Source organism: Sinocyclocheilus grahami, unplaced genomic scaffold (assembly GCF_001515645.1).
Source record: "Sinocyclocheilus grahami isolate Dianchi unplaced genomic scaffold, SAMN03320097.WGS_v1.1 scaffold6.1, whole genome shotgun sequence".
Classification (NCBI taxonomy): domain Eukaryota; kingdom Metazoa; phylum Chordata; class Actinopteri; order Cypriniformes; family Cyprinidae; genus Sinocyclocheilus; species Sinocyclocheilus grahami.
The window spans coordinates 1,416,808-1,432,698 of record NW_015505185.1 but is presented as its reverse complement, the minus strand read 5'-3'; the positions used below and the strand labels follow the sequence as shown (position 1 = coordinate 1,432,698).

The window sequence follows — 15,891 nt, the reverse complement described above, 5'->3', positions numbered from 1 at the left end:
GCTGCTTTCATTTTCCAGCAGGATTTGGCACCTGCCCACACTGCCAAAAGCACCAAAAGTTGGTTAAATTACCCTGGTGTTGGTGTGCTTGACTGGCCAGCAAACTCACCAGACCTGAACCTCATAGAGAATCTATGGGGTATTGTCAAAGGAAAATGAGAAACAAGAGACCAAAAAATGCAGATGAGCTGAAGGCCACTGTCAAAGAAACCTGGGCTTCCATACCACCTCAGCAGTGCCACAAACTGATCACCTCCGTGCCACGGCGAATTGAGGCAGTAATTAAAGCAAAAGGAGCCCCTACCAAGTATTGAGTACATGTAGAGTAAATGAACATACTTTTCAGAAGGCCAACAATTCACTAAAAAAATGTTTTTATTGGTCTTATGAAGTATTCTAATTTGTTGAGATAGTGAATTGGTGGGTTTTTGTTAAATGTGAGCCAAAATCATCACAATTAAAAGAACCAAAGACTTAAACTACTTCAGTCTGTGTGCATTGAATTTATTTAATACACGAGTTTCACAATTTGAATTGAATTACTGAAATAAATGAACTTTTCCACGACATTCTAATTTATTGAGATGCACCTGTATATATATATATATATTTACCAATAAAACTGGCAGTGGAAAGGAAAGTTTGTCATAGATAAACACTGACATCTAGTGGATAACAGAAGTACTTCACCAGTTTCAGTACTGCGGGTTTGTTTTGAGCAAATGTTGGTGGGGAAAAAAAACAAAACTCTTAATTCATTGTCGTTGACTTGAGCTACACTAACATTTAAAAGTTTTGGGTCGATAACATTTTTTTATGTTTTTGAAAAAAGTATCTTATTGCTCACCAAGAATGCATTTATTTGGACAAAAATACCAGTAATAATGGTAATATTACAACAATATTAATATTACAATTTATTACAATTGTGTTAATATATTTTAATATATTCTGAGTTGGTACACAAGAAAACATTTTCTTATAATTGATGTTGTTGAATTGAATTGTTGTGCTGTTAAAAATGTTTTGGAATGTGGAATATTTTTTCTTCATGAATGGATTTATAGAAAGCTCAAAAAACAGCATTTATTTAAAATAGTCTTTGTTATAATATTAATAAATGTCTTTATTGTCACTTTTTTAGCAATTTAATGTATACTTGCTGAATAAAACTATTGATTTCTTTAAAATAAATAAATAAAAATTTTACTGACCACAAACTTTTGACCAGGTAGTATATGATTTTGATGTTGATGTTTATGTATGATATGATGTTGTTATTTTTATGAAAAAGTGATTATTATATCAATAATCATGTAGGGAGAAAATAAACATCAAAACGACAGCAAGCAAATTAATATTAATTCATTTACATAGTTTAATTAAAAATCATTGTCTCTTTGTCATTAATGTAATCCAGTACTACAAAAGCAGGTCTGAGAAAATCAAACCCAAGTCATTTTGTCTATCTTTTAAAACAAGCAAGTACAAATTCCATAATATTACACCCATTCATGGACAAACTTTAAAAAAGAAACAGAGAAAGCAAAGTAACTCAGCTTACAACTGAGTAACATTTTGTATCATATGAATTAAACTGATATCTGTGCAAAAGGAGATATCAAACACATGTATACATATTATTCGTACTACATGAGCATTTAAAAATATATTTATATAGTCTATACAAGATGTGTGTGTAGATACACACATACACACAAATACAAACAAACACATACATGGACATGCGGTGCATGCATGTGCAAATATAGCTTTCTTTTTTTAATTAAATAAAATATATGCTTCCCAGAAGCACTTAAGAGCTTAGGTGTCCTATACATTGTATAAGATCATATGAAAGAATACAATAATTAATTATAATACAAATAACAATAGTTACAATAAGATAATATAAAAAAATGGACAAGCTAAAGGTACATTGGTAAGTTATCGACATTCCCATTTGGGTTTATTACCCAGACCAGGCAACTCTACCCATTGTGCAAAAGGGCAGAAATTTATGAGGGTTCATAAAGTCACAGAACTGAGATTTCAGTTTCCAGAATGATAACGGCTCAAATTTTTGTTTCTGGACCCTCTGTGTGGATTGGCTGGAAGGAATTGCGAATACGAGCAGCTTCAGCGGCGCAAAGGTGTCCGAATGCTTTGTTATACCATTCTGGAGTTCTCCCCCTGAAAAAAAAAAGTGCAGAATATTACCACACTGACATGTATTCATTTCTATGAACAAAGCAGCTTTCAGTCAGAGAATTCTATTTGTGTGTGTGTGTGTGTGTGTGTGTGTGTGTGAGTCCGTCAGCTATATTTACTCACTTCAGGTCCACTCTGCAGATGTGGGTGAGTCTGGACTTTCCAGAGCCACAGGGCTCCAGTAAGTAATCGGATTCCATCACTATAGCTCTGATGCCCCCTATAGGTGGACAGTCCTCATGTTCAATAGACACTGACACCAGAGAACATGTCCCCCGCGGCAGATCCGTCCTCCACGACCTGAGCACAATCACCAGCGTAAGTTTATAAAACATTGCTGCGGTAAACAGTAAGCTAAAGCGGTAAACTGTGATCTAAACTGTAAATGCATCCACCCATCCTACTACCATTTTTTTTACCACTATATAACTCTCTAACACTATATAACTTTCCAGTAATTCATATTTGCTTTGTAAGGATATTTAAAAATTGTTTTATAGGAACTGTTAGACATATTTTGTGTGAGGTACAAATCCATAGAAACATTAATTCATAAGAGAATATATATTCGTGTTTTATTCATATCCTTATTTTTAATACATTTTCAGAAAAAATTTGTTTAATTATAGTTTTTTTTTTCCTCTCGAATGTTCTATAGAATTTGGTATGAAGTTTTCACTAATTTCTGACTTTCCCAGGTGTGGAACTGACAAACTTTTACATAAAATTTAACCATCGTTCCATATATTGGTTGACTTTCCAGTAATTTATAAAAATCATTTTATAGACACTGTTAGGAATTTTTTTGTGTGAGGTAAAAATCTGTATTATATATTAAATCTATAATCATTAATATATCAAATATTGCTAGTATTCCTTACATATATATTAAATATAATTTAAAAATATAATAACATTTAACATATAAACCATTAGAAAACATGGACATTTTTGTGAGATATATGAAATGATTCAACATAATGTTGCTAGTATTCACTATATTCACTCTTCAGTACATAGGTATTGAAGTAGTGACGTGTCCGCGTCGCGGAGGTGATATCAATAAATTGCTTTTACAGCGCAAAGCCTTTTGGAGTCCCAACTTTTTTGGAATGTGTAGCTCTCATGAAATCCAAAATGAGCCAATATTTGGCATGACATTTCAAAATGTCTCACTTTCAACATTTGATATGTTATCTATATTCTATTGTGAATAAAATATAAGTTTATGAGATTTGTAAATTATTGCATTCCTTTTTTACTCACAATTTGTACAGTGTCCCAACTTTTTTGGAATTGGGTTTGTACCTAGGCAGGCATCAATTAATGTTATTAAACAATATATTGATAATTATATTTGTGTATTTTGCATAGCTTTATATGTTTTTGTATTTTTATTTTTATTTCTTATTTTGGTTTCTATGTTTTTCTCCTTGGTTGATATGTTATTGTTTTGGTATTATTATTATTATCATGATAATATGGTACGGTCATGTGACCTTTGATCACCTGGAGGTAGGCCTATAAAGATTGGGATATCAGTGTTGTTCATTTGTCTGATGAAGAGCCTGCGTGCTCGAAACGTCACATATGCTATGCGACAGTTAAAAAAAAAAAAAATGTTTTGATACTTTTGGAGCTTTGGTGTTGCCAACTTTACATCCAAACATTTTCCACTTGTTTCTTAGTCGAGCATCCAGTTGAGATTGATGTGCGTGCTTTTGCCTGCTCTTTGCTAGTATTCACTACAAATATATATCACATAATTAAATTTTTAAATATAATATTATATATATTTTTTTGTTTTGTTTTTGTACAAATTTACATGACATTCCCAAGTCTGAAACGACCTAAATTCACCAGAATTCCCAGGTTTTGCATGACCGTGGGAACCCTGTTATCTCATTCATTTAACCACTGCTCCATAAATCTGTCTATCGTTAAAAAAACTAAAAAAAGCAGGAATTCCATGAGTGAACGGACCCACCTGAGCACTGCAAAGTCTCTGCTGGGATGAGGAGGCATACAGTTGAGGACATATTGGAACACTTCTGTCTGCCTGTCCAGAACCTCACACACTTTCCAATTCATCAGATCCACGTCCCACAGGTGGCGTTCTCGAAGAACACGGTTTAGAACCACCGACGGAGGGGCTTCCACCTCCACCGAGACCCGCCAACTCCGCAAAGGGTTCCCATCACCCACCTTGAGTTAAACCAGAGAACTTTACTTAGTATTCATTACTAGTATTATTAAGATTTTCTGTAATGTTTATGTCCTGTTGAGAATAAGTCTGAATTTTCCAATCACACCTTCTTATAGGACAGCTCTGTGTTGCCGGTGCTCTGGCAGGACACCCAACCTTTGGCCTTTTCCCGTGATTCTTTGAGAAGACCCTGTAGCCTGGCCTCCATGAATGCAGGCCAAGAGCCTTCATCTTCCCCCTCTTCCTCTTGATGTTGCCGCTTGCAGAGCTCCTCAATCGTGGGAGCCTGAAGCTCGGCCTCAACGTAGGAGTTTTGTGATTGTGTCACCATTTCATGCGGAATCTGAGGGAAAATAAAACAATTTGTGGTTTGCTTTAGAGATAATTGAAAAGGCAAATAAAGACAGAAAATTAGATTTGTGGGTGTAATGGTTGTGTTATAAAACACACATTCCAGTCTTCGAAAGAAAGTAAGTCAAATCGTCGTCATGTGAAATAGATGTGTGTGTGTGTGTCTCACCTCAAACAAGCGGTTGCACTCTGTGATCATGTGTGCCAGGCCCTGAGTGGCAGCCAGGTTTTCATTCAGGTCCTTTTGGTCTGGCCTCCCTGTAGCATACTTTTTCTGCATCTGCATAGCTCTGCAGACAGATTAGAAAATGCTTTAGTTAACATGACAAATTTTAATCAAATAAATTTAAATAATTTAAGTAATTTTATAAAAAGTTTTATAATTTATAATTTAATTTTACTTTTTATTAAAAATATATATATTTTACATAATATAGTCCATATTAATTATTTTGAAATTTGATCTGCCATTTATTTAAAACAATAATTGCTGAAAGTATTGCTTTAACACATCACAAAATTTTACAATATATAGAAAATTTCTTTTTGGATGGATGGATGAAATGAACCGTATCGATCATAGTAGATTGAGAGAAAATATGTTATTTACTTTGGTGCAAGATTGTCCTTCTTCAGGATGTTGAGATGAAAAAGTGAAGGTGCCAGACACACTGCGATATTCATGGGTGTCATTTGATTCTCTTGCACGGAGGAAGTGACATCGCTCAGAAAGCAGAGCAGTGTTTGCAGTACCTCTCTGTTTTCATCTGACATCAGCATGATGGCTGCCTGTACAGCCTGTAAGCGCTGCTCTTTGGGCACATCTAAAGAGGAAACAAGGATCAGATGACTAAAGGAAGTCTGTGTTTTTTTCTTCCTAAATTCATGAGATGGATGTAGGAGAGGAGTTAGAGTTAAGAAGCGTTTCTTACATTGGTAAATGTGGAGGAAGGTTTCGCCCAGTTTGCTGGTCAGAAGTGGCTCAGGCAGATCCCTGAAGAACTGTTTGACCATGTCGGCCACATCATACGCAGACTGGTCTTCATAGTTGACATCATCTGGAGAATTCTCATTCATCTGTCTGAGAGCTTGGATACGAGACTTCACTCCTGACTTGCGAAATAGACCCACCTAAGAAACAGGATAATTTTATTTTGTGAATTTTCTATTTGCTTTTACATTGGAAATAAGAAATTGGACATTGGAAATTGGTCTCTACATTAAGATTAATTTACTTTATTTTAAGATCAAATATTATGATACTGTTTTCAGAATGTCATTAGATTTGTATACAGTTATACTGCTGATCTGATGACTTTCACTAACCTGATCGAGGCATTGGCTCCTGAGGTAGCGCAAAGCCTGCTGGATACCAAGAGGTAAAGGTTGACCGAAGCGTTGCACATGCACAATCAGTGGAACCCCGAAAACATTCTTATCCTTATAGTCTGGAACCTTCATCCTCTTCATAAACTTTGGCACAGACCTGAGAGACACAAAACACCATGGTTAAAAAAATAAGTGTGGGACTTTTATACAATATAAGCGTCTGTTTCCCCAGGCATCTTTTATATTTTAATTCTGGGAGTAGTAAAGTCTTCAATAAAATTATAATACTCGGTATGAACAGTGAAGTTTTCATCACAAGTTTTTAACAGCAGGGTGCAGTAACAATAGTGACCAGTAGACCAGGATTCGCATTTACTAGCATTTAGTTCCTGCTAGTCCCTCTTGAGATTTAAGCTACAGTAAAACAATAACATAAAATCTCATAGGATTTTATCATTTTTCCAACAGATTCTTACCAGGTCCAGCCATGTTTGTTAGACATGGAGTACTTCTCCATAATGGCAGTCAGTCGGAGCAAGGAAAATTTCTGTAGCAGGCTAAGCTGGGCCGCAGGTTGGCTGGTGATCTGGAGAGAGGCGACTGAATGGCTGAGGCGGTTGGAAATCTGGAAGCTGGGCCATCGCAAGCTAAACAAAGAGCAGGGAACCATGTTAGGGATTGAAACCTGGGGTGAATGAATGGGTGACTTTGAGCACAACCACCTAAAATAGCATTTAAATCTACAACATAAGTGTACAAGCATATATGCCATTTCAACCAGTCAAACAATCCTATCCAAACTTTATAGTTCTGAATCCAACACATATAGCACAGCATTGTTAGCTCTGAATCTTACCGTCTCGGTCTAGTAAGTGAAGCCCCAACACCGGAGTCTCTCCTTTCCCTCATTCCTGTTGATTCTGTTTCATTAAGTGACATCCCATCCCTGTCTACATCACTGGGTGTTGCCTGATCCTCCATCACTGAGTGTCCCTCAAAATCCAATGTGATCTGGCTGGATGATTGCAGGTCGCCTTGCTTTTCGTCAACAAGATTAACTCGCTCCTTCCCCGCGTTTTCACTGTTGGGCAGTACATTCTTTGACCAGTGGTCCACGATCTGTTGCAGCCCACTAACATGCTGCAGAATATCATCCAAATGTGGGAAAAGGTCTTCCTTTTCCAAGTCTATGAGGTCACCAGTGCTGGCATAGAGGTGCGAGCCGGGTACGTTGTCGTAAATGCTGATCCGACTGCCTCGAGTGCAGCACTGTGTGACGGGTCGAGGTTCTTTGATGCTAGGTGGACGCTGGACATCCGAGTCCATGCTTGCCGAGTGCCAGTTGATGGAGGTTGTCGTTGAGGGTGAAAGACTCTCGATTGACAGAGCTTTAGGAAAGGTTCCAGGCTTGTGATCTTTAGGGATATGCACCACCAGGTCCTCATAAGAGCGGAACTCATTGCGTCGGTTCTGCTCAGCCACATGCTTACCCTGGATGAGACTGGAAAACACATCCAAGTCTTCCAGGTACATCCCACTGCGCTTGTGATCAGCCCGGTGGACATTGCGCTCCTTCATGTTTGGCGTACTAACGGCACTCCCACTGGACTGGCTGCTGCTCCCTTCACTGCTAGACAGGGAGGGCAACCCCATGCCGGAAGGTGGCTCTGCTAGACGCACGTCTCCATTGATGATCTCCACACAGCGGAGAGTTTTCACAGCCTGTGGTTCTTGTTGGAGAACCGGGGCACTTATAACAAGACTCCTGTTCCCTCCACCACCCATTGCTCCCTGTGACTGCAAAGCTTCCATACGCCGTAAGAACTCCTTAGCACGAGTCCGTCCTCGCTTGCCATGCTTTACAGGTAGCGAACCGTAGCTCGAAAGTTCTGAAGAGAGATGGGCTACACCTAGTAATGTGTGGTCAGGCATGGCTGCGGAGTCCGAGCAGGTGTGGTGTGAGCTGTCCGAGTCTTCCACGCTGTGTGCACGAACGCCACCACTGCCGCCGCTGCTCTCGCTGTGGATAGAAGAGATCTCCGGCTCGCTCAAGTCTGTCAGAACGCTCTCGCTGCTGGTCGTTGTCCGCAGGGCAGAGTTTTCCCCTGGGTTCTTGTTCTCCACGCCCCTCAGCAGGCAATTGATGTCTTGGAGCCTGGACCAGCGGCGACTGCTCCATTCAAAGGTCCATTTGTCACTGATGGCAAAGAGGTCATCTTCATCTGAGTCTTCACTCTGCAGGTTAACAAGGAAATGCATAAATATGCCTTTATTTTTATTACCATATCTTTTACTACATTAGCAATTCAACTCAAGACTTGAATACCATCCCAATCTTTTGAGAAAACCCTCTTTCTTTCACTGTCTATTTTTTCCTTTTTCCTTCCCCACAATCCAGAACCCCCAGAGGTAACAGTTTAGATTCACTCAAATGGGTTTTTCATGTTTTTCAAAGGGCACATTCCTTCCTCTGTTAAATGATTACATAACCAGTGTGATATAACACAGTTTCTATTCAATATCTTTAGGTGATACAAAAAGAGATACTATACTTTAAGAGAGTAAACAGTTATATCAATTCACACAAAGACTAGTGGCATTCTCGTATATCAAGTTTATTGTGATAATAAAGTAATGTAGTGGTTTTATAGATATAGTACACATGGCATTTGGCACTAGTCACTATATAGCATCTTTATAGGCATGTGAACCATTCTGATTCTAGCAGCAAAACCGCTACAACATTAAATCGCTAGATCAATACACATTCCCAGAAGGTTAAATAGAAATAATGCATCACTTACTTTTTTCTTGGGAAGGTTCACGTCAAGTTTCATAGAGGCACACTTGTTTAATGTATTCAGTCGCCTGAATGGGGAAAAAAATAGATAATAATTTAAAATCCTTTCCCTCTGACTGGCTTTTTGCATGGCATATACAGTGGTGATGTGGACACAATATCAGCAGAGCACAGCATGCTGTGGCCGTTTCTAATATAATCATGCTATAAGATCTATGTCCCTGCTATCCAACACTCAGCTCTGGTGAGCAGCAAACCTAATTAGGCACAATAATTGGCCGATGTCCTACTCTCTCTCATGGTCGCTTGTTTTTAATTGGCGAAAGCTTGTGAGCTGCAGTTGGCATGGTTTTCAATGGCCCTCAAGAGCAACTAATGTGGTGTTGATTCCAGCTGCCTGCCACATAGTCACTCCTCCAGGTCTGAAGGCCTGTTTTTCCCCTCAAATTCACAAAACTCTACAAAAACCATAAGAGCTTGCTTTTCTTTGAAGTCATTCCCAAAACCTCCTGAAAATAGGTTTTTCTCTTTCAGTCACTTGCGTGGTCCGTCAAATATGAAAAATGAATTTGGGATGAAAGTAAAGCAGCTTTCTGAGCTTTTGACAAAGTCGTGGGATCAAGCTTCTCCTTGAACTAGTCTGTTTGAATTACAGGGCATTAGTTTCACTTACAATTGTTCACAATAAAGGTCTTGAAGCAACACCGCAACATCAATATTTCCAATGAAAAGTAAAATAAATAAGGACGTCTCTTCCTGATCCAAAAGCATGTGGGGAAGATTTATTAAAGGCTGTTAATGCTATAAAGGGAAACACACTGCGTGACTCAAGTATGCATGGAAACCAAGCTGATGTTTGTGATGTAATAATCATGACATTTTATGACTCTTTATATTGTTCGGTGGTCTGTGTGTGTGCCGTGACAGCAAAGACTTCAGATATAAAACAGAGCACAGTCAAGATGTAATGTAGAGAACAGAAAGACACAGGCCGCAGTCAATGGAGAACGATCCGCTTAAAACTGGTTGCAGCAAGATTTTTGCTGATGTTCATTTTTAACATAGTTTTTGTTGAATATACTTATTTTAATATTTAAATTTTTAAGAAGTGTCATTGCTAGCATGCTAGTTTTTAGTTTGGTATTAGGAATTGTACTGTTATTGGTATTGACCACTGAACTTTTAGTTTCACATGAACCCTACATTTGGCAAAGGATTAATAAAAGGGTACTGCAATGACTTTCTGACAAATAATTTATTAAATGCTGCTTGATTTGTGAACTAAACATTTAGCATGAGTCTTCATCAGCAAATTGTAGAGAGCAAAGCATCAAAGAAAGTTTAAAGACGTGAGCTTTGTCACTGGTGCTTGCAAACATCCACAGCTAACAAACTCCTCTGCGCTCTTACTGGGCATGTCGTGCTAGAATTGTTTACGGAGTTGTTCCCCTCCGGGGGCTGTAGAAAAGTGAGAAGTCAGGGGGAGAGGTGGGAATGTCGGACATTGTTTCCCACACAACAGTAAACAGGTTTGGAATTTCGATGAGTTGCTTAAGGGTTGTTTAGAGTCACAGTAGACCGGCTTGAATATGCCCCCCTTTGCCCCCAACGCTCTCCTACCGGGCAGTCTCCAAGGCAACCAAAGTCATTGGAGGGTCTATTCATCTTAATTTGGGATTTCAAATTCAGTGTCTAAACAAGAGGAAAAAGCTAACTCATTGAGAACATTCTGTACTTTATTTCTGGGGAAGCATAATGAGTGTAATTTACAAACTTTGAGTTAGTTGTTGCTTTAATCATGACATTATTTACTTCTGAATTACAAGAAGATTGACATGAGAGAAACTATATAAGTCTTGAGCTTAATAGATGCAATACACAATGACAGAATGAAAATTGACTTTTTAGAGCCTATTTTCATTACTGATGACAAGCCATTGATTCATCCTTGCATCCTCAACCACTGCAAAATAAATGTTTTAAATAGTGGTTGCAGATCTAAATGAAATTCTGTAATCGATTATTAGTTAATTCAAAATAATCAAATTGTATTTAGTAATAATAACAGGTCCTCTTTTTTCCTCTTTTTTATTGCTTTCATTGTGTATTGCATCTATTAAGCTCAAATCTGGTGTAGTTTCTCTCATGTCAGTCTTAATCTAAGGCAGAAGTAAATAATGTCATGATTAAAGCAACAACTGACTCAATAAAGTTTGTAAATTACACTCATTTTATTTCCCCAGTACAGAATGTTCTCAATGAGTTAGTTGTCTTCTTGATTAGAGACTGAATTCAGGTGTTCATTAGGTTCTCCGAAGACTTGGCTACTGATTTAGACTGATTTGTTTAGGAAGCACAGAAGACACCAAAGATGCCTCAGTCCTTACCGACATAGAGGTTCCACAAGGTCTTTGTCTAAGAAGTCATGGTCTTTCTTCACAGGAGAGATGTCAATCGGAAATTGAGAATCTGTAAAGGAACACAGGCATATCCCATTTCAACAATCACGTTTATTATAGACAAACACTGGAAAAAAACAGATGTAGGGACCGCAATGATTTCGCTCTGATTCGTTAATAGGCTAATCTTGCATGTTCGCAGCAAACACAGAGGAATCCATGTGCCCACACTCTTACAAAAACCCTGACAACACATTCTTTCCAGAGCGATAGCCAAGGCAAAGAGAGTAGCTAACTTGTTTTAGACTTCCAGATGCTAATAAAGTGAGACAGGGTTTGCCCCCCAAAATCTGAGCTTGGCTTTGAGAAGCCATTACGTCTTATGGTGTCCAACTTATGTAATGGGGTGACTGGATCCAGACCCTGCTGAAGCTGACATTCCACTGGTACAATTAAATGTTTCATCATATATTTTGCTTTTGTGGAATGTAAAAACACAGATTCAGAGAGAGGCACAGTGTTCTGGTTTTAAACTGCTGGAAATTCCAAAACAACACTTATGAGGAGACGCATTATGGGAAGATTCTGTTCTGCACATTTATTCCATGTCTGCGATGAGACGACAATGAAGTATTAATATTAAAAATTAACAAAGAATGGGTTGTATAACATGATGCCATTTTTCTCATGTAATAGGCTGCAAATTCAATTATTGTCAAAAATATTTTTAAAATGCTTAATTTTTTTAAATTATTGTTAATTTTGTTACAAAAAAATGTGAGCCAATGATTTATTTCCAGGTTTAACTCATATATTTTCCTACATAGTTGAAGACTTTTGAGTATTATATCATATATGATATTATATGATATTATATTATATTATATTATAATATATTATATCATATCATATCATATCATATCATATCATATCATATCATATCATATCATATCATACCCAGATGTGGAAATGCACTTCAAATGGATAGGAAATGAAAAAAATAAAGTATATCCCAGACCACCTATATTTCCCAAAGGAAATATAAAATGAAAAGAAAAATAGAGTGTTCACACAATTTTTTCCAAAGACTAACATTCCAAGATCAAAAGCGTTCGCCAAGGGCAAGTGAAATGACTGTGTTTCTGTGGCAAGGTTATTCCCATGACCTCGGTCTCTCTTTGAAGATGTCATAGTCTTGTATGTTCAAGCAGTACCTCTTAACCAGAACCAGTTTTACCAGTGACCTGTACCTCTCAGCATTTCAGATGAAAATTTCAGATCTGGGGGTATGAATGTCTAAGTAAATTAGACATTTTTGAGGTGGTATGAAAGAGTTAACACAGGGGAAATGAATAAGCTAAAACCAGTTTAACATCCTGAGGTCTGGCAGACATTAAAGTGCCCATTAACATGAGTCTGTCTTGAACAACATCGGAAACAACATCCCACATTAAAAGCTTGTGTTTGTCCTAAATCAGGCTGACTTTGTGAGTTGACTGACATCATATGATTGTTTCGAAATCTAAATGAGAGCACCAGAGCCTCCCTCGAAACAGTTTTAACTATGGCTTTACAGCTTGATGTGATAACATTTGTGAGGTTTTCTAAGTTTATGTTCTGATGTGGTGAAGCGTTACCTTCAAAGAGCTGGGCGTACTGGGGGAATCCTGCCGCTCGTAGCCAGTCACAAGCTTCCTTTGCCTCAATTTCTGCAACACACAAAATGTTTGTACTTGTCAGACTCATAAAACGTATCTATCTCTTCAATATATAGCCTATATAAAAACAAAGAAAAAAATTAGAAGGCCAGATTGCATGAAGTTGATTCGAACTTTGAGATCATAATGACCACATAATGACAAAGTAAGGCATCTTCCTTAAATGTCTCTCTAAAACAAAGCCAAAGCACTTCATATTCACATAGATTTTTTTGTGTAAAATAAAATTATCCACATTCTTGTGTATTTCAGTATTTAAGACTCTCAATATAGGGAACTTTAACTTCCGTTTGATTGCAATTTACTAAGTAGTGTAATGTCAAAATACTATAATTAAAAAGGAAGAACTTTTATTCATATATACTGTATATATATACACATACATATATAGTTGTTTTTTTCCACAGAAATTTGCTATATCTTTGTTTAATATCTGTCTAATATTTTGAGCAAATTTGGTTTTCAAGTTAATTTAAGTATGTTTTTCATAACTTTAATGTAAAACAAAACAATAATACTGATTAATAAATATTTGCAATTGCACTGTGACAGACAAAATGTCTTTGGAAACTTGCATCCTAGTAAGGGCACATTGTAAAGAAACTAGGAGGACCACTAGCATATTGTTTCATAGACATTTATCTTCAAAGCTATTTTTAGAAGAGCTTGTGTGCTCTTGGACAGGAAGAACGGGAGGGACGGAGAGAGAGCGAAAAAGAGTGAGGAGGTATTACATAACATAATCAGTTCTGTGTGATTTAATGATTTAAAAATTGTTTCTTTTCCTGCCACTGCATGAACAAGGTTATTCTTGTAGGTCAGGAACCAGCCAGGTTACAAGATAATCTCACAGCCCTGTGAGCCTGTAAAGTCTGCTCGTAATCCTACATGATAAAAATGAGGACAGCTCAAGATCTTCAGGATTAAGAGATCAGTTACATATTGGCAACATGATCCTGTTCATATAACCAAAGACTTTTACGTGACACGTCCCAGCAGACGTCAGCTGACGTAGAGCTTATGGAGAGTTAACATAATGTACAAGAATGTCTGAGGACTGAATGTCTGAAGCTCTTAGTGGTCAGCTTTGGAATAATGCTAATAATGCTGTGTAATTAATATCATCTGCCAGAGGGCATGGAACATTCATCAATATATTGATTTGTGGGGCCGCTAAACAAAACAACTGGTTTAGAGTTGACCAAAAAGGTCAAAGACCGCCTGGTCATTAAAACACAAGATTATCCCATATGAAAATATAAAAACTTAAAGAAAATCACAAATGAAATCTTGTAAATATCAGCAATGATATAAATAGAGAGTAAATGGAGATTTTTGCAAAAGTTTCCATTTCTACTGAGAACAACAACCCAATGATCTCATGTTTCATTAAAAGATCTCAAAAATGTCTCAAACTATGCTGAGATTAGCCAATATACCAAAGTCAAAGATTTCAATATGAATGCAAACATCTCTCGTCAAAATCTTTAAACATATCATTATACAATCCACATCTGGTTTATAATACTCATACTATATGACAAAGATGGTCTAATTTGTGTTATTTTGTATTTATTTGAAAGGAATTTTAGCAGTCTGAGTCAAAGTTGACACTATCTGAACAACTATGAAAAAAATCAAGAGCTGCTCTAGCCATATTTACGCAAAATACACAAAATTTCATACCGTCAGCCAGAGAGGGTAATTTAAGTCAGTGTTTAGACTTGAAACAGCAAAATCTGATATTTACAAAACAATAAAAGACCATAAGCACATGCTTTCCATTGTTTAAGCCTGCATCGCATAGCTATTGAGTAACTCAAGTTCATTGTCAACAAATCACAATAAAAGACATCTACAAACATAGCCTGCTACTTAGTTTAATACCATCTATTAAGTCACATTCAATTTAATTACAATGTGCCTGATTAGCACTTTTCACAATAGAAAACAACTTTACAGAAAATAGTGCCTTACAATCCCCAGCAATCAAGCCAAAGATGTTTAGATAGGATGAGAAAAAAACAGAGAGAGGAACTAAGACACAAACCGGCAAGTTTAAACAAATGCAGACAACACACATGCACAGATAAAATCCAGAGCCTGTTTAATTAATTTGGCACTCAATACATCCATAAAATATCATCCAATGCATTTTAACAATACTATTCTATGAACACCAAACAAGATATCTTTAACCACCATTTGAATTATTCTCACCTGATTCAGCAATGCAGTGACTCCATCAGGTCACCTTCACTTATTCAACGCCAGTAAATACAATTATGCAGCAGCACAGCTCAAATCTCAATACATCCTGAATCTCACACCAAACTGCTTGACGATCCAAATCATGCCCCAAAAGGGTCTCCCGCCCTCCAAGAGAGTAGTAGCTGCGTCAGAAAGCAAATCGCCTGGGTTTCCATTCATCGTATTGATAGTACCATGGATAACCATGGTGAGAATTCCTGCACAGCCTCCACCCCACTAAGATTACCACTCTTTTGTGTCACCTCCTTTACCGAACAATACGGTTTGTTCACTTCAGCAGCTCCTGTGAGAAGAACTAAATGCTTCAGATGTCAATTGATATAAGATTGTTCTTTATGAGTTTCATGAAACTCTCAGCCTATAGCTACTCAGCACAACTATAGCAGGAAGCTCTGAGGGCTTTATCTGACAGAAGCAAACAAATGCATGTAACAAGGAAACATACGGGCAAATATTAGCAGATAAAATGTCCTTGAGGTTCAAAAGCCCTAATAATACGATACGACTAACTACAAAAAACAAACATTGATTGTATGGACCTGTTTTTATAAGGTTCTTCTCTAAATATGTAACACAAACACTGTTTACTGGTTGACCTAGTAGGTG

General features: G+C 37.2%; 1 protein-coding gene across 4 annotated transcripts in view; it reads right to left on the bottom strand.

The window, feature by feature from the left end:
• Positions 1-1,382: 1,382 nt before the first annotated feature.
• stard13b (StAR related lipid transfer domain containing 13b) overlaps positions 1,383-15,891 on the bottom strand; it is an 89,768-nt gene continuing 75,259 nt past the window's right edge. For all 4 annotated transcript variants that reach the window (XM_016274825.1, XM_016274833.1, XM_016274840.1 and 1 more), the window contains 13 exons: positions 12,934-13,005; positions 11,285-11,366; positions 8,902-8,965; positions 6,954-8,332; positions 6,574-6,744; positions 6,095-6,254; positions 5,701-5,899; positions 5,379-5,592; positions 4,938-5,058; positions 4,524-4,760; positions 4,199-4,416; positions 2,335-2,511; positions 1,383-2,193 (listed from right to left, as the gene is read on the bottom strand). In XM_016274825.1, the coding sequence (XP_016130311.1) occupies positions 2,076-2,193; positions 2,335-2,511; positions 4,199-4,416; positions 4,524-4,760; positions 4,938-5,058; positions 5,379-5,592; positions 5,701-5,899; positions 6,095-6,254; positions 6,574-6,744; positions 6,954-8,332; positions 8,902-8,965; positions 11,285-11,366; positions 12,934-13,005 (3,212 nt within the window). In that variant the 3' untranslated portion in view covers positions 1,383-2,075. The remainder of the gene's footprint in view (positions 2,194-2,334; positions 2,512-4,198; positions 4,417-4,523; positions 4,761-4,937; positions 5,059-5,378; positions 5,593-5,700; positions 5,900-6,094; positions 6,255-6,573; positions 6,745-6,953; positions 8,333-8,901; positions 8,966-11,284; positions 11,367-12,933; positions 13,006-15,891) is intronic.